Source organism: Lepus europaeus, chromosome 10 (assembly GCF_033115175.1).
Source record: "Lepus europaeus isolate LE1 chromosome 10, mLepTim1.pri, whole genome shotgun sequence".
Classification (NCBI taxonomy): domain Eukaryota; kingdom Metazoa; phylum Chordata; class Mammalia; order Lagomorpha; family Leporidae; genus Lepus; species Lepus europaeus.
The window spans coordinates 26444584-26462797 of NC_084836.1; the positions used below are offsets into that span (position 1 = coordinate 26444584).

Genomic DNA, 18214 nt, shown 5'->3' on the forward strand with positions numbered 1-18214 from the left:
TTAAGAAAACACCGAGAGGGAATGGAAGATACTTTTTTAAATTTTTTTTTTTTTATTTGAGAGGTAGAGTTACAGAGAGGGGGGAGAGACAGAAAGGTCTTCTATCTGCTGGTTCATGTCCCAGGTGGCTGCAGCAGCCAGAACTGGCCTGATCTGAAGCCAGGAGCTTCCTCTGGGTCTCCCAAGTAGGTGCAGGGCCATCTTTATTGCTTTCCCAGGCCATAGCAGAGAGCTGGATTGGAAGAGGAGCAGCCAGGTCTCAAACCGGCGCCCATATGGGATGCCGGCACCACAGGCAAAGGCTTAGCTCACTCCGCCGCAGTATCTGCCCTGATACTTTTATATTTCTTAGCCTGTGTGCCAGATACACAGCGCTAACTTGTAATGATTCATCCAGTTTTCCTCTGTAGGTAATTTTTTTAAAAAGCATTAAAAATTATAAAAACCAAGTGTAGAGAAAACAAAGAAGAAAACAAAAACAAACAAACAAACAAACAAACAAAAAAAAACCAAGTGTAATTTCCCGTCAAAAAGCTTTTAGGGGCTGGGCTTGTGGCCTAGCTGGTTAAGCCACCACTTGTGACATGAGCATTCCCTCTCAGACTGCCCAATCCAGCTCCCTGCTGGTGCTCCTGGAAAAGCAGCAAAAAGATGGCCCAAATTTTGGGGCCTGTGCCGTCCACGTAGGGAGATACGGATGGAGTTCCTGGCTCCTGGCTTTGGTCTGGCTCAGCCCTGGCTGTTGTGGCCATTTAGGGAGTGAACCCGCAATGGTAGGCTGATGTCTAACTCCCTTCTCCCTCTGATGCTCTGCCTTTCAAAGAAATAACTTTAAAAGGAGAAATGTAACGCATACAGGAGAGTGATGAATATTCAGTGTATGGCTTAATGAATGCTCACCTCAGTATTGTCGATTCTCGTGTGACCACCTGACCTCAAGATAGAAGGTTTCCAGGCCCCAAGAAGAGCGCCCTCGTCCAGCCAGCCACACTGCCTCATCCAGAGCTAATCACTTTCCTGCCCTCCATCACCACCAGTTTTGCCTGTTCTTGAACTTCCTATCAATGAAATCATTCCATATGGACTTTTTTTTTTTTAAAGATTATATTAGATGAGTAGAGTTACAGACAGTGAGAGGGAGAAACAGAAAGGTCTTCTATCCACTGGTTTACTCCCCAAATGGCCACAACTGCCAGAGCTAGGCCAATCTGAAGCCAGGCACTTCCGGGTCTCCCACCCAGGTGCAGAGGCCCAAGGTCTTGGGCCATCTTCCACTGCTTTGCCAGGCCACAGCAGAGAGCTGGATTGGAGGAGCAGCAGCCAGGACTGCAAGCAGAGGCTTTACCTGCTACGCCACAGCACCGGCCCCTAGCATGAGTCAATACAAGGTCTATAAAATTTCTCTTCCTCGAGGCCACGGGGAGTCTGTCCTCTCTTACTACTGCATATTACTGTATACTGCCCCATTGGATGAATATACTCCAAGAAAGTGCCATTTAATACAAGTACTGATACCCACGCTACAGCATGGATGCACCTCAACATCGTGCTACAGGAAAGAGGTCGCGGAAGACCACACAGCATGTGATCCCGTTTATAGGAGACACCCAGCATGGGGAGATGTATACAGACATGACGTAGACGACTCATTGCCTACAGCACAGGTGGGGGGCATGGGGAGTGACTGCGCACGACTACAGCATGTCTTCTAGAGGTGTGCGTGAAAATGTTCTTAGACACGGTTGTGGTGATCGGCCAACTCTGTAAAGACACCTAAACTGTACACTTCAAACAGGCGAGCTTTAAAGTCGATAGCACATCCTGGAAGAGCAGTAAAGCGGCAGCCATAGATTTTCCACGTACATGCTGACAAAGGCTGTGACCCCACCCACGCGCCAGGGCCGTGTCTCACTTCAGTTGCACCCAAGAGTTCACACCTGAGGGTTCTTCAGACCCGAGCCAGGACCAAGTGGCCGTCCTGTGCCCCTCTCCCTCAGCACGGTAGGCCCTGGGAGTAGCCCAGCGCAGAAGGACCCTTCTGGCAGAGGCACGCCTGAGCTCGTGGGAGGAGTAAATTGTTCTGAAAGAGGGATTGGTTCACAGAATTATGGGATAGAGGGGCAGGTGGTGGGGCAGGCACTGTGTCGCGGCAGGCTAAGTGGCGGCCTGTGACACTGCCGTCCCACAGGAGTGCCAGTTCAAGTCCTGGCTGCTCTGCTTCTGATCCAGGTCCCTGCTAACACTCCAGGGCAGGCAGGAGAAGATGGCTCAAGGGCATGGGTCATTGCCGCTCACATGGGAGATCTGGACTGAGTTCCAGGCTCCTGGCTTCAGCCTGGCCCAGCCATGGTGGCCATTTAGGAAATGAACCAGCAGAAGAAAATGTATGCACCTCTAACTCTTTCAGTTTTTTTTTTTTTTTTTTTTAAGGAACGTGCAGGATATGCAAGTCCCCACCTCAAATATAGGACTATAACTGAATGATTAACCCCATTATTTCTGAACATTTTCAGCTAAGTAATTCTTCACTCTTTTATTATTTTTAAAAAATTTTAAAGGTGGGGGGAGAGAGAGACATAGAGAGATTGATCATCTATCAGCTGGTTCACTCCCCAAATGGCTGCAACAGTCATGGATGGGCCAGGCCAAAGCCAAGGGCCAGAAACTCTATCCGGGTCTCCCAATGTGTGCAGGGGCGGGAGCACTTGGTCCATCTTCTGCTGCCTTCCCAGGTGCAGCAGCTGGGAGCTGGATCAGAGTAGAACAGCTGGGACTAGAACCGGTGCTCTGATACGGGACGCTGGTGTCGCAAGCCATGGCTTAACCTGCTGTACTGCAATGCCAGCCCTCTTCCCTCCATGTTAACGCACCAAGGCTGTTCTCAAATCTAATATTAATGTGGACCTGGCCTTCTCCAGTTTGGAAAAAAAAACCTGGAGACCTAGAATTTCTCTTCGGGCTGGCTGCATGTTGGTTAACAATATAGAAGCCTGCCTAGCAAGCACCAAAGGATTAAAACCTAATCTCCTTCAGGTTGCATCCAGAGAGAGAGAGAGGAACACAGCAAGAGCCAGCTCTCCAGGCCAGCAGCCTCCAACCACATTTTGAGGGTGGGGAGGGGGCCTGGGACCATCAGGCCTCCGCAGGGCGTCTCCAGCAAGGATTCGCCCCTCCCACCGTGCCTTCTGACTCTGCTCCCATTACCAAATGTCCTCTCCTTTCCCCCTTGAGCCATTCATGGCTTTCCAGCCGATTTTTCAATTCGCCTCCATATCTGATACAATTAGAGGAAGCGCTCTGTGCGGTAGCCCCTTAGCAACACTCAGACCCCGAGTTTTATGAGGATGTTTGAGCACAGTTACAAAATTCCTCCCCCCAAAGAGCTGGATATGCTCTGTCTCTACGCCAATAAATATCTTTTTACAAAAGGAGGCTGGTGATTCATTCTGGGTAATTGTCAAAGAATGAATCCCAAATGGGGCCCGTTGCGTGTTGAGCCAATAGCCCGCGCCTGTCAGATGCTTTGTTTTGCCAAAAGCGAGCACCCTTCCCCTATAATCACAAACACGGCGGATGGGGCCTCGGATAAGCAACACTGCCAGAAGTTCAAATGCCTTCTCAGGAGCTGGCATGGGCTTGGGCATTAAGATAGCGCACACGCTGCCTGGACCAAGGAAATTTTACTCAGAAATTATCTCCTGAGAGCAACTGGAAAAAAGCATTTTATTAGTGGATATGGGGGGCGGGTGTGCGCGCGCGTGCTCGTGTGTGTGTGTGTGTGTGTGTGTGTGTGTGAGCCAATTCCTAACTTTCATAGCTGCTCCAGGCTGGAACATTTCCACCCCATGTGACACTTTAACACTATGACAAAGACAGAAAAATCACTTATTTACAGATGTTGGTGGCAGGGTGGGGGGAAGTAGGTTTCCGTTTTCCATCCTGCACCTGTCAGCTGGTGCTGTGTCAAGGACAGAAGTGCCACGGAATCCAAAGTGTTAAAAAAAAAAATGGGATACTGTTTGTTCCACCTGAGGCACCCCAAATACATCCCTCCGAATGACTCAGTAGCCGCCCCGGACTCCTGGGAGCCAGCGAACGTCCTCTGGGCCCCTACTTTAAGGGATGAAAACCAAATAAAATCTCAGGAAGATTAATGTCACTAGATGAATTGGCCGCACACACGTCTGCCCAGCCCCGAGCAGCACTGGTACACGTGGCAGTTACAAATTAGACTTCCCAGGCTCACGGCATTCCAGGATTGGATGTGGCAGCCAGGCGGCACCCCTGCGATGACACCAGCCCGTGCTGGAACGTGGCAGACGCAACTGCAGGCTTTTCCAACGTCAGAAGGCGAAGGTCTGACAGACCCATGCCAGCGGCGGGAAGTCACCCCGAGCACACATAAGCTACCTAGTCCTCTAGACCATTTGCCAACGAAGCTGAGGCTTTGCATAAGATAGCACTTGGAATGCATGAGCTGAAGCTAATTCCCCAAAAACTAGAGTTCCTATGCAATCTAAGGTCGAACTTACATTTCACCATTGGAAACTGCCATTGCTGTAGGTAAAAAGGATCCATTATTGGCCACTTCCTAGGGTTCCGCCTAAGAGCAGATCTGGCATTTTAGTTAGGAATTCCATGGAAAACTGTGAACACTGTGTGATTACTGTGATGCTCTTTAAGAAAAAAACTGGCCATGCGACCACCAACACAAATCCGCACGTGGAAACCCTCACGGGTGTCTCTCATTCCTGACACTGCCTCTTCTGTTGGAAACGGTGCCGTGTGGGACTGGAGCCCTATCCCAGCAGCCACCTGCCAACACCATGCTCCTGCCCCAAGGCTGGAAGCAAGTAACAAGGGGAGCTTTCTTCTCGGGCCACAGGGGTAACCTGAGTCAGCCATTCCAGCGACGAGGGCTCGGGGCTCACCTGCGCACTGGGAAGCAGCCGTCACATCAATCTCCATGGGGACGTCAGCTCACACAGGATGAGCTCTAACAGCTTCTGCAAACTGCCCACGGTGCCCAGACGGCTCCTGCTTCTCCACTGTTTACCTTAAGTTAACCCTGGGGCCAGCAGCCAACTCCCTCTGAGGATCATTAGAGAGGAGCCCAAGGGAGTCAGGCTCCGGGAGCGTGTGTGCGATGGGGGACCTTGGTGCCCCAGTGTTCTGGGCTGCCGTCTGCAGCTCCGGGGTGCCTGTGCGAGGCTTCTGATCAAAGCCACCACTGCCTTCTTCAAGCTGGCCCCAAAGGGCTGGCGAAGAATTACTCATTACTAGAGCCTCGCAGACACGAGATTCAGCTTGAGGTGCTAAGAGAAGTTGTCCTGAATTTGACATCACAGAAGGTAAGGAGCCAGGAGTTCTCACAAGCGGGGCCCTGCTGACTCCAGCTAGGTGGCGGCGGCGGTCAGGTGCACAGGCTGACCGCCCTAAGCAGAGCCCCCTCCCCCCACCTTCAGATCCACTTCTTCACGCACTCCCAGTCTGTGGGCAACCGTGAGAAGAACTCTGTGCCCCTGGCTGAGAACTCGCTACCCTGGGCCTCAGATGGGAATCAAGATGCTTATCTCCCTCCGGGGAGGCAGCAGGACCAAAGGCGCTGCCGTGGATAAAACTCGGAGACAGGGCCAGGCTCACAAGCAGCGCTGCAGGTGTTTGCTAAGGAAAGGAGTGGCTGGAGACACTGACCCCCAGGAGGCCTGGAGAGATGGGCTGGGCCCGGACCATCACCGAGGATGCACCCGAGCGACCCGCAGCACTGCTGACCTCGCCCCGTCGGCCCCGGGGGACATTTCTAGGAAGCCTGTCTCCCGCATGATCAATGACCACTTCTGCATTCGCACACACCTGTTACCAGCAACAGCCTTCAGGGCCACCGTGGTTCAGCGTATCTCTGCCTCCCGAAACCTCACGGCTCAGTACGACAGGTGCGACCCGGAGAGAACACTTCCTGCCCTGCACAACCGAGTGCCGCTGCACAGTAGGGTGAGGGAGTGATGACAGGGTCCGGAGAGAGGATGACAGCCAGGACCACATGGAAACCACCCGGCCAGGGGCGGACACGGACACACACACACCAGACAAGCAGAGTCTCTCTTTTGTAGTAAACGCACACGGAACTAGTTAAGGAGGCGCTGGGGAAGGGTCGCATCTCAAGGGAGAAAGGTGCCTCTGGCTTAATCTGCTCACAGAGACATGGGCTGGCGACAGAATGAGACTGGAGCGGAAACTCACCCTCCCCGTGGTCACTCAAGGGAAACCAGGAGGCAGAAAATCGGGGAAAGCCACGTTCATGGAGCTGATGTGGAGAAGAGCGCAGGGCGCTGGCTGCCACCCTTGTCATCACGGAAGCCACTGCCATGACGCTGGAGGTGACAGCGACACCACCAGGTGGGGGACGGTATCACGTGGGGACTCGGGGCCACATCTGGTCCGCGAGATGCCGCATCTTTTGCCGTGCCCTCAGCTCCCCTCGCTGGATGCCCATTCTTCAAATCTGCACCGGATCCATCACTCGCAGGGAACCCGCTCCACTCCGTCCGCCCCAGGACAGAACAGGGTGGGAGCGCCGGCTCTCCCTCCAGCAGCACGGGGGCTGTGGCAGGAACTGGCCATCACTGCCGATCAACGGGAAAACCCAGCTAATTTGGACAATTTGGACTAATTGGAGGGAGGAGTGTCTGAATGACTTCCGACCCTATTTTTAAATGAAATATAGTTTTTTTTTCTTTCTTTTTTTGCTTTCAAGCACATACAGTGACTCAAACCGGTGCAGTTTAGTAAGTGAATGAGAGTGATAATTAGCAGCTTGTCGCTTTGCAGGGAGACGCAAGTGCTCAAGGAGATTTTTCTTTCAAGAACCGGGCAAAAGCAAACTCCAACGCAGCCCTGTCAAACTCTTCCTCACTGTGGGTCTCCGAGGCGCCTGGTACTTGGCTGCAGGCTCAGGTGACCGGGGGCGGGGCGAGTGGCCGCGTGCTCCCCTGCAGGCCATCTCCAAACACCAAGGCCGGGAGAGAGTGGCCAGGCTCACGGAGCACAGCCCCATGACCTCTCGGCTTCTCTTGCACGCTCCGCGCTTCTGGGCCTTTGGCTTAGCGTTTTCAACATAAGGAGAATCCGTTAAGCCCTCGCGTCCTCGCCTTGTCATTTATTATCACCACACAGCAACGCTGGGCTATGAAGGCCAATCAATCACTCGGATGGGCACCGACTCCAGGCCGGATTAATTTCATTATCATCCTTAAGCAGAGAGGTGTCTAGCACGGCCGAGGGCCCCCTGAAGAGCCATGTTCTCTCTCTCCTGACAGCTCATCCCGTGCCTGGGGGACAGCGCTGTTGGTTCTCTGACTTGTGCTGCCTTTCCCTATCAATGGCAGTGAATGGCCTCACTCCCTTCCTTTAGCCCCTACCCCATGCCACACCGGAGACACCTGGCCTGGAAGAGCTGAGCAAGGTGAGCACCAAAGGAGGGCGTCCATGCCCGTGTCCCTTCCGAACGTGCCCAGAGAGGAGGTGGCTTGCAGGTGCGGAACCTTGACCTTCACAATGCTGACATTACCAAGCCTGGCTCTGAGCTCTTATGCCCAACAGGACAGCACCTCCCACTCCAAGCACCTTCTGTCCATTGCATTCCCTGGGGAGTGGCGTTTCTCCCCATGCAGCCCTCGGCACCCCTAAGGCCAAGGCCATGTTGTTTCGAAAGCTCCCTGGGGATCTTCACAAGCACCCCCCACCCCAGCTGAGAGCGATAGTTTTCCAAGTCTGGAAAGTCTGAGCTACAGGACGCCAAGCATTGGATCACCTGTCACCCAGGGCTTTCTCTGCCGAGTCCCTCTCAGCACCCACGCAGGTGCCACCCAATGCACTCAGCTCCATACAGGGCCTGAGACACACGAGCCAAAGAGCCCAAGGACGAGGCAGTCTCTGCTCCAGGCCCATGGCCAGGAAGCTCTGCTCTAGAACATGTCCAGCTTCCTCCCGGGTAAGGGCAGGAGCCTGGTAGAGCCCCAAGCCCCGGTGCAGATGCGCCTTGCTGGGACTTCAGAGCTCAGGAGTGGCAGGAAAGGCACCTGCCTTCCCAGGTCGCAGGAAGCTGCTGCTCCTCCCATCTTCTGTCACAGAGCACCTGTGCGCGTCCCAGCCACCAAGCGCCGGGCTCACCCCCTCCCTCGCCCAGCATGGGTCCCGCCCACACAGCTCAGCATCCGTTCCCAGAGCATCTCCAACTCCATTCACAAGTCTGCCTCCCCAGAGCCACTGGTTTTTTTTTTTCTCCTGGACAGCGCCATCCTTTACCTGAAATTCTCCAACAGCTCCCCCACGGAGCTCCTGAGAGCTATGCCCCATGCACAACCACGGGAGTTTTTCTCCAACACCCATCTCCCCCTGCTCACTGCCCTCCAGGGGCTTCCTGCCATTTGGAGATAAAGTGCACACTCCCAAAGCGGCCAGCCAGGGTTCCGCACGCTCCGCATCCCACCTTCTTCCCTCCCATGCGCCACCGTGTCGGCCTTTCTCTCGGGAGAGCCATCCTTTGTGCTGGGTAAGCCACGGACCCATTTGGATGCAAGTCTGGCTCCCCTGCTGACCAGCTACAGTAAGCTTCCCTGAGCTGTCTGTGAAGCAGGCTAATAGTGGTAGCTGCCACTCAGGACTGCTGTAGGCTAGACGGAGCTCCCGTGAGGGACAACACTGAAGACGGTCCCGGGCACGCAGTCGATGCTCCCCAAGCACTGGCTGCCGGTGGCTCTCACTGCAGCCCGGCCCCTCCTACGTTTTGGCCCCGCCTAAGTGTCGGTCCGGGAGCAGGCATTCAGCCTAGCAGGTAATAATGCGCCTGCATCCCAGAGCAGCAGTGACTGCGCTCTGGGGGACAGATTCCGGCTCCAGGCCCCAACCTCAGCTGCTTGTGGGCACAGGAGGAGTGAACCGGCAAATGCCATCTTTCTCTTTGTCTGCCTCGCAAATAATAAAAACCTTTTAAGGGACAACGAAGTGACACGCCATTCTGTTGCAGACCAGGTGGGCTCTCCCTTCCCTGTTGGACGTGTAGGCCCCCTCTCCCAGCCTAGCTAAGTGCTCCTCGGTGTTCAGTCTCAGCTCAGCCTCCACTTCCTCCAGGAAATCTTCTCAGATGCGCTAAGCCACAGCACCGCTATGCACTGAGGTGTCGCCTCATTACCTCGCGCCCTTCCTTCCTCCACTTCCTTCCTGGGGCTGCAGGCGTTGCTTCGTCTCCCACGCATCCCAGCTCTCAGCACCCTGCAGGTATTCAGTGCCCATCTGGCCCATGCTGCCGGACAAACCCCCACGGCCCAGGGCATTCCAGAAGCTCTGCCCTCCGGCCCCCGCCTCTTCTCTCTCTTGTCAGGTGCAGGCTTCTGTGGCACTTGGCTCTCTGAGAGTCACAGGCGCCCCCTCGCCGACCTCCACAATCACCCAATGGCGCCATCACGGACTATTGCAAACAAACAGGGAGAACGTCTTCAGCAACAGGAAGGCTACACCAAGGGTTACGAGGTCTGCTGTGAACACGCGGAGCTAGGTGAGGTGTAGGACCCTGGCTGCCTTCTCTGGCATCAGGGCACATGGCACCCACAGGTCAAGCTAAATGCTACGTCTCCTGCGGCTTTCCTAGGGACGTGTTCTGTTGGGCCAGAGGAACCCAGAGAGGCAAAACTTGCAGTGTGCACTATGGCATGGAGAGTGAGCGAAGCCACTAGGGCAGGGGTTGGGGTCGGCGATATATGTGAGTATGGCATGAGCGAGTCACCCAGGGGTTCGTCTGAACGGGCAGCGAAGAACTTCTGCCTCAGAAATGAGCTATCTAGGGCTGGTGCTGTGGCGTAGCAGGTAAAGCTGCCACCTACAGTGCTGGCATCCCATACAGGCACTGGCATGAGTCCTGGCTGCTCCACGTCTAATCCAGCTCTATGCTATGGCCTGGGAAAGCAGTGGAAGATGGCCCAAGTCCTTGGACCCCTGCACCTGCGTGGGAGACCCAGAGGAAGCTCCTGGCTCCTGGCTCTGGATCGGCACAGCTCCAGTCATTGTGGCCATCTGGGGAGTGAATCAGCGGATGGAAGACCTCTCTCTCTGCCTCTCTCTGTAACTCTGCCTTTCAAATAAATAAATCTTTAAAAACAAAAAAGAAAAGAAACGAAACAAGCAATCTGCAAGCCACTCCAAGAAACGAGTGGGAGTCCTGGAGTTTCTAAAAAGAATTTACCTGGCACAGCCGGTGTCGTGGTACAGTACGGAAAGCACCCCCTGCCCCGTAATAACACCAGAGCCCTGGTTTGAGTCCCAGCTGCCCCGCTTCTGATCCAGTTCCCTAATGCACCTGGGAAGGCAGGCAATGACAGCCCAAGTATTTGGGCCCCTGTAACCCACATGGGAGACAAGATGGAGGTCCTGGCTCCTGGCTTTGGCCTGGCCCAGCTCCAGCCCCGGCTGTTATGGCCATTTAGGGAGTGAACCAGCAGATGGAAGACCTCTCTCTCTCCCTTCCTCTTTCCCTCTGTCACTCTGCGTTTCAAATCAATAAATCAATGATTTTTTGTTTAAAAAAAAAAAAAAAGAGAGAGAGAGAGAGAAAGAAAAGAATGTACCTGGTCCTGGAGACTCCCTAACCCAGCTCAGATTCAGGATGAAGATGGAGACGCTGGGGCGTCTCGTTCTTACCTCGTAGTGGCCAATGGTGTTCAGCTTGGTTATTCCATCCTCAAGAATCACGGAGGAACTGTCAATATCCAGAAGTTCTTTTTGGCGTGTGCCCACCTGAAGCTCTGCAAACAAAGAAAAAGAAAACTATTTTGGCCCCTCGGACAATCACACTCCTCTAAATGCTCCCTCTGCTGCTTTCACAACTAGACGTGAATAAGCGGTTCATCAGGTGGTAAATCTTGGTCTGCAGATACGAAGATCTGGTAGCCTGAGGTTAGCTTATTTTCGTTTTGTGTTTAGGGTTCAGATTTTTTTTTTTTTTAAGACTTTTTATTTATTTGAAAGGCAGGGTTACAGAGAGAGAGGGAGGGAGAGAAAGATTTTCTATCTGCTGACTCACTCCCCAAATGGCCACAACAGCCGGGGCTGGGCCAGGCCAAAGCCAGGAGCCAGGAGCTTCTTCTGGGTCTCCCATGTGGGTGCAGGGGCCCAAGGACGTGGGCCACCTTCTGCTGTTTTTGCAGTGCACTAGCAGGGAGCTGACTCGGAAGTGGAGCAGCCGGGACTCGAACCGGTGTCCACATGGTGAGGGGAACCCAGTCTGGTGCAAAGCAAGAACAAGTGTGAGGATGCTCCTGCCAACCCAGAGGCAGCACTGAGGCTGCCGGGCTGTTTTTCCTGTGGGGCTGGGTGGGGCTGCCCAGGTCATTGTGGTCAGAGCCACACAATGGCAAGATGTGTGTGCAGGGCCAGGAAGTTGTTGGTCTAGGTCAGGTCATGGTTTCCTGGCTGGGGCTGCTCCTGGACCCCATCTCTAACCAAATGGGCCACAGTGGTCTTCAAGCCGCCCTATAGCACATCCCATGGGCCGGAATGGAAACGGGGTGCAGAGGAGGCACGCCAGTGGCCCTGCTTTCTCTGGGGCAGGTCATGAAGTCACGACACATTTGCACAGTGGCACGCAACATCCCAGACCGTGGCTCAAGGCTTTTCAAAGTCTGGCTGGGAGAGGGAAGAGTTGAATTGTCTGCTTTGGGGAGGCCCACAGCTGAATACCAGGGGGAGCTGAGCCCCGTTACACTGCCACTGCCACCATTCGCTCCTCTCTCCTGTCCCATTATGTCACAGAACCCCACCACAGCCTCCTGGGACCGCGGTGTGTTTGGAACCCCAATTTTAAAAAAACAGGTTGCTGCACACGGGAGTGAAATGGAGCCCCGTTAACTCTTTGCAACACACCAGAAGAGCCCCGCAAATGAACACAGAGGAAGACGACCCTCCCAGCTGGCTGGGGTCAACAGCTGGAGTCGGAGCCGCGCACTAAGGATGTGCTTAGGATCAAATGCCAGCGTGCACGGCGACGTGCATGGAGGCCAAAGGGTCCTCACCTTCCTGTATACCACCTGCTGCGAGGTGATGGCGCATGGCCTCAGGGGCGGCAGGTTCATGCATCCCATTTACAAATCTAATGTTTACAAAGCCACGCTGTGGAAGCATCCCGCTTCCCGGGAAGCAGCTGCACGCTCCAGAGAGCAAAGCCATCCCTGGGCCCCTGGACTGCCCTCTCTCTGCGAGCCGGCCGGCCGGCCAGCCTCGCCAGGCAGCAGCTGCTGGGGTGCGGGGAGGGAGGGAGGGAGGGACCCTCATGGCGAGGTCCAGGGGGCCGGGGCACAAAGCAGCTCACCGGCACCTTACCGAGCCCGATTTCATTGAGCTGAAGTCCGTAGGGAGAGCCATTCTTGCTGAGGAATGCCTGGAAAATCTTTTCTTTGGCTTGGCCTATGGTATCGCAGTCGAGAACGGTGACCGAAATATGCCGACAGACATCTGCGCTCTCGTTTTCTGGGATTTTTTCAAAGATGACGTTGAGTGCCTGCGAGAATACAAACAGGTTTCCAAGACGATCAGGTAATGGCAACCTGCAAAGACCCAAACCCCAGCGCGTCCCGCTCACACCCCCGACGGCGCGGCGGCCACCTCTGATCGCCCGGTACTGCTTTCATGTTTTCTCTGTGATCCGTTCTCTTCAGGGACAATGGAGAGGAAGACAGAAAGGTGGAGTTCTCATCTTACCAAGCGAGCACTGAACAGACGTATCGGAGAGGAAAACATCTAGACACACAAAAAAGATTCTAAAGATGGGGATTTCTAATTTCATTCTCAAAAAAAAAAAAAAAAAAAAAAAAAAAAAAAAAAAAAAAAGCCACAAAGAGCTGGAAAGGTTCCAGGGACGACGAAGGCTGACTGGTGATCATCTGATCATGGCTGTCAGACAGGGCCGCCAAGTGTCAGAAGTGAAGTCCCAGGTGACAGCAAAGGTCTCGAGGTCCCCGTGTTGACCTCACCAGAAGAGGTCACTTTTTACTATGCAGCATTAATTACCAGAACATGCGTCTCCCCTTCCACGGCTTTCCCAAGGCCTCATTAAAGCACCAAGCTCCCCGCCCCGCACTATCATTCTTGCATTAATTACTCTGTGTTTCTATGCCATTACTGAACGGTTGTCGGGTGACATCCTCCCAGCCCAGCTAAACCTCAGCATCACACTGCCGGGGGTGTGGCCTTGGCACCTGTGTGAGCGCTCAGAGCGAGGGAGTCTTGCAGACTGGCTTTCTCTAAGCGCAGACACATCCCAGACTCTAACACAGCGCGGGAACAGACTCCAGCAAGAGCTCGGAGCATCCTGTAACCCGCACGATACAGCCGAGACTCTGCGGCGCCTCCGAAATCACCGGTGGGAAATGCACAAGGATTTACTAGCGCTGAGCCTGGCTTCAGAAGTGAATGGCAAATGATCAAGGTAATCGGGATGGTAAGAAATAAAGTCACAAATAATACAGCGCACGGGAATCCTCAGGAGTTCACATTTAAAAATGGGTATAATTAAGGGGAGACCTGCTTCCTAGCCTTGGTAAGAAGATTAAATGAGATAATGCATTAAGGGCTTAGCACAGACAGGCTGCTGGGCAGGGCTCAATGGCTGTGACAGTCGTCATAGCTTACGAACCTGTTAAGTTATCGTTATTGCTAGTAGTGGGATGCCTTCACTCAAAAACAGAGGCTCAGTCCACACTGACTGGCTAGGACTCCAACCCCATAGCACCATGGCCCTCAGAGCAAGGGGGAAGCTACCAGCAAGCGGAATGGGGCAGACCCCTGGGGGTTTAACCCCAGTCCACCACAGAACAGCTGGGTAACTTCTCAACCCACCAGCCTCTCTGTCTCTCACCTGCAAAGCAGATGAACAGTTTCTGCCCTAGGAGGTTCCAGTGATCACGCATAGAATTAACCGCATGGTCCCCAGAACAGGGTCTGGTTCCTGAGCTCTTGGGAGACAGGACCTAAGGGTGCCACCGACACCGTGGACCTGGGGCTTCTGAAACACTGGGAAGGATCTCGGGCCACATTTTCCCTTGAATGCTGCCACGGCCTGGATGTCTGTGTCCTCCCAAGCTCATCACACTGACATCTGCGACTCCCAAGGCGGTGGTACGTGGAGGTGACCTAAGGGTAGAGTCCTTAATCATGGGACCCGTGTCCTTGTGACAGAGTCCCTGGAGAGCCGTGCGGCTCTGGCCAGCGCAGGAAGATGCTGGGAGATAGCCCCATCTATGGGAAAGCTGGGCCTCCCCAGACATGGAATCCACCCCACGTCTTTGAACTTCCCAGCCTTTGCAACTTTGAGAAATCAGTGTTTGCCCTTGCTAAGCTGCCCAGTCTACAACAGCCTGGAAGGACTAAGACAAAGGCCTTTCAGGCTTGTCCCTACGACCCGGCCTATAATTCCGTAAGAGTGAACTTGGGCCCAGTCTGAACCAAAAGATCAGGACCCCACAGCAGCGCAATCTCATCTCTGAGCTAGCCAGTGGTGACCTCAGTGAGGCCTTCAAGGATTCTTTCTGGAATAGTCACTCCTTTGCCTGCTAGGACGACATCTGTGCCTCCCAGCAAGGGGTCCAAATGCCTTCCAGCTCACAGACGCCAACACCGGACAGGAGAGGAGGTGGGGAGTGCCGGGTGCAGAGCACAGCCATTGGGCACATCCAACGTGGGGCAGCCTCACACGAGAGCCCTCTCCCTTGCACCTCTGTCTTAAGCCACATTCATGGGGGCCTCTGGGGCCACCCTCCAATGTCCTGGTGCAGACAGCTGTGTGACGAGCAGCACCGCCACTGAACCGAGCCACGGGGTCTGGAGGACGTGGCTGGAGCTCGCCGTACCCGTTCACACGAGTCAGCCTGCTCGTGGGGGGGAGTGACTACAGTGTGGTGACTTGGCAGGGCTTTCCCAAGACAGAGATGCGTGGAAAGCACCTCGCGGTGAGCACGCCGGTGATCCCAGGCTGCTTCATAGCTTTGTGGGTATCTCAAGCAGCACGCTCTTCCTGCCTAAAGGGCACGCTGTCTTGAACAAAAACACCTCTTTACAAGGCAATACATGTTCTTCTTAAAAACATAACCGAAAGGAAAAAAACCAAAAACGTCTTATGGGGATGTAAACCTGCTGGGGCCTCCAGGGCCAGACCAAGGGCAGGGGGACTGCACGGCATTGGGCAGCCTCCTGGGGAGTTCCCAGGGTAAATTCAGACGCAAATTGATGTGCGCGCATTTCTTGTGCTGCTACCGCTCAGAGCTCAGACAGCAGCGTCCTACAGCCTTAGCTGTAGATGGGGTTCCCAGTTCCTGCTCCGCCTCCCAGCTCCCCCAAAGACACCTTTGCCCACTGCTCCCACCGGAAGCACCGTCTCCCCGGCTGCTCCCACCTGTGCCCACCAACACCCAGTTAGTGAGAGACTTCTCTGTGCCCTGCCCGCCATGTAGGGCTGGGGGAGCGAGGCCTGAAGACATGGTGCTTGTTCTCAGATAATTCATAATGCACGTAGGAGACAAAAGCATCAGTGTGACCAATAGTCAAGCATCAAGCGGAACGGCCTCAGGAATTCTGGGTAGGGGGGACAGCAGGCAGAGGGTCCCTGGTGCCACCTGGACTGTCCCAGTCTCTGTCACTCGCTAGCCGTGGAAATGTGGGCAAGTCAGCTAACTTCTCTGAGCCTTAAAATTCTCATGGTTCCCACATCAAAGAGTCACAGCCTCACTACACGGTGCCACGTAATAACAGCAAATGCATGCATGTTTTCTGTACACCACCCACCATTCGAAAATCCTGTGTACAAAATACATACGTTAACCTCAGAGACAACCCTACGAGATGGCTTCTCTCCTTAGTCCCATTTCACAAATGGGAAACTGAGGCACACACCGGTTAAACACATTGTACAGGGTTACTCAGCAAGAAAATGCTAGAACCAGTCACCCGAGCTTCACGTTCTTAAACGCTTGGCGATTTTGCCTTTCAAATCATGAGACTGTTTTGCAAAGGAAGCTCAGAACAAATCCATGGCGATTAGTTTCAATTCCTGCAGAAAGCTAAACGTGCGCTAAAACAGGTACTGGACCCAGAAATCTGCACCCCCGTGAAGAGGAACTGTGCGGGCTCTCGCGGTTTCCTTGGTATCCAAGTGGCAGCCAAGAAGTGGGCGTGAGCTTCAGCCAGGGGGCTACCACGCCACAACGCCGGCCCTGACGCCCATTTACTTTGCACCTGCTGTGCCCAGGGCTCTGCAGCTGATCCAAGGTACAGCCTGGCAGTCATCCTATCTGGGAAGTTCCCAGACCAGAACAAACTGGGGGACCCACACATCAAATGCTAACGGCAGGTAGAATGTGGTGGGGGTAGGCGGTGTTTGAGGGGTTCAGAGACACAGCACCTCTAGCTTGAATGGGTTTTTAAAGTTATTTTCAGGACCAGCATTGTGGCGTAGTGGGTAGATACCACCTGTGGTGCTGGCATCCCATACAGGCACCGATCTGTGTCCCAGCTGCTCCGCTTCTGATCCAGCTCCCTGCTAATGGCCTGGGAAAGCAGCAGAAAATGGCCCAAGTGTTTGGGCCCCTACCACCCACGCAGGAGATCCAGAAGAAGCATCTGACTTCTGGCTTCAGCCTGGCCCAGCCCTGACCACTTAAGCCATCTCGGGAGTGAACAAGCAGATGGAAGATCAGTCTCTCCATCTCTCTCTATAACTCTGATTTTCAAATAAATAAATCTTTTAAAAATTACTTCTTTTCAATTTTATCTGAGAAAGACAAAGATCTTCCATCTACTGGTTCACTCTCCCCAAATGCCTACAGTAGCCAGGAGCCCAGAACTTCATTCAGTTCTCCCACATGGGTGGCAGGGACCCAAGCACTTGTGCCATCACCTGCTGCCTTCCAGGGTGTGCACTGACAGGAAGTTGGATCAGAAGCAGAAGAGCCGGGATTTGAACCAGGTACTCGGAGACAGGATGGAGGTATCCCAAATGCCTGCTCCTGAACAGGGGTCTTCAAAGGGAGACACATTAAGGCAGGCTGCATGGAGGAGGGGGCATTTGGACTGGACCATGGACACGATGAGCTGCCAGTCTCCATGGAGACTGGTGAGCAGCAAGCTTCCATCTTCCCCTGAGCCCCGCAGGTGGGGAAGTCTACAGCAAGAATCCCACTTCCTTGGGAGGAGGCGGGGAGAGAGAGGTTACAGACCAACGTTGCGTTTCTGGAACCACCACCTGCCATCCGACAGGGAAGCTGCGCACTATTGATAGAAACAAATATGGTGAGGAAGAGAAAGCTGCTGTACGTTGCTAATAATAGCCGGCCCTTACTGAACACTCGCCACGTACCGGGAACGGAGCTGCGAATCCACTTAATCTCCACAACTGCTCTATCAAGTGGGCACTATTATTAGCTTTGTTTAGCAGATGAAAACAGCGACCCAGCAAGGTTTAGAAGTTTGTCCAACGGGAGCAGCTGCCGGAGGCCACTCCTAGGGCACGTCCTGATCTGCCGCGAGGGGCCAAATGGCCGATCAAAGCCACACAGTCCCCAGGGCAGTCCCCGCGGGCCCCACGCTCTCAGTCAACGCTGTCAGAGGAGACAGGAGGGAGGGGATGTGGCGGAGAAGGCTCGCCCTCCTGACCCTGGCTTGACAATGAACCTCACGGAACCCCCCTCCCCCCGAACGTGGACTGTGGCAGGTGGCTGGGGAAGTAGATGCCTTGGACCATGAGGTGACCCGAGGATGGAAGAGAAGGAGCCTGCGCCGGCGAGGACACCCCTCAGCGGAAGCACCGGGCAGCCCACCCCAGACCTCCACGCGCGAGAGAAGCTGCTCTGTTGCTGGGGCCACAGGGCTCCTGCAGCTGCCTGCATCCTCACGGATTCAGGAACGCTGCCCGTCTCCAAGCAGGGCTGTAGAGAAAGGCAGGGCTCTTTGGAAAATGCACACCCAGGATGCAAAGAGAAGACCAGCCTGGAAGGGTCCTCTCGTCCCATGTCACAGACCAGCTTCTTTGGGGTACCAGTTCAGGTTTCTCATTGTCACCTCCTGTTCACAGGTGTCCGTGGGTATTACCTTCCAGGGCTGGCAAACACCCAGACATGGGATTTATGCAACATTTTAAAAGGATTGATTTGAAAGGAAGGGCAACAGAGAGAAGGCA

The 18214-nt window shown here is 54.2% G+C and overlaps 1 protein-coding gene across 2 annotated transcripts in view; it reads right to left on the bottom strand.

Annotated features, from left to right (window-relative positions):
- Positions 1–18214, bottom strand: part of PLXNC1 (plexin C1) — a 157414-nt gene that overhangs the window by 14505 nt on the left and 124695 nt on the right. For both annotated transcript variants that reach the window (XM_062203121.1, XM_062203120.1), the window contains exons 22-23: positions 12370–12547; positions 10693–10796 (exon numbers count right to left, since the gene is read on the bottom strand). In XM_062203121.1, the coding sequence (XP_062059105.1) occupies positions 10693–10796; positions 12370–12547 (282 nt within the window). The remainder of the gene's footprint in view (positions 1–10692; positions 10797–12369; positions 12548–18214) is intronic.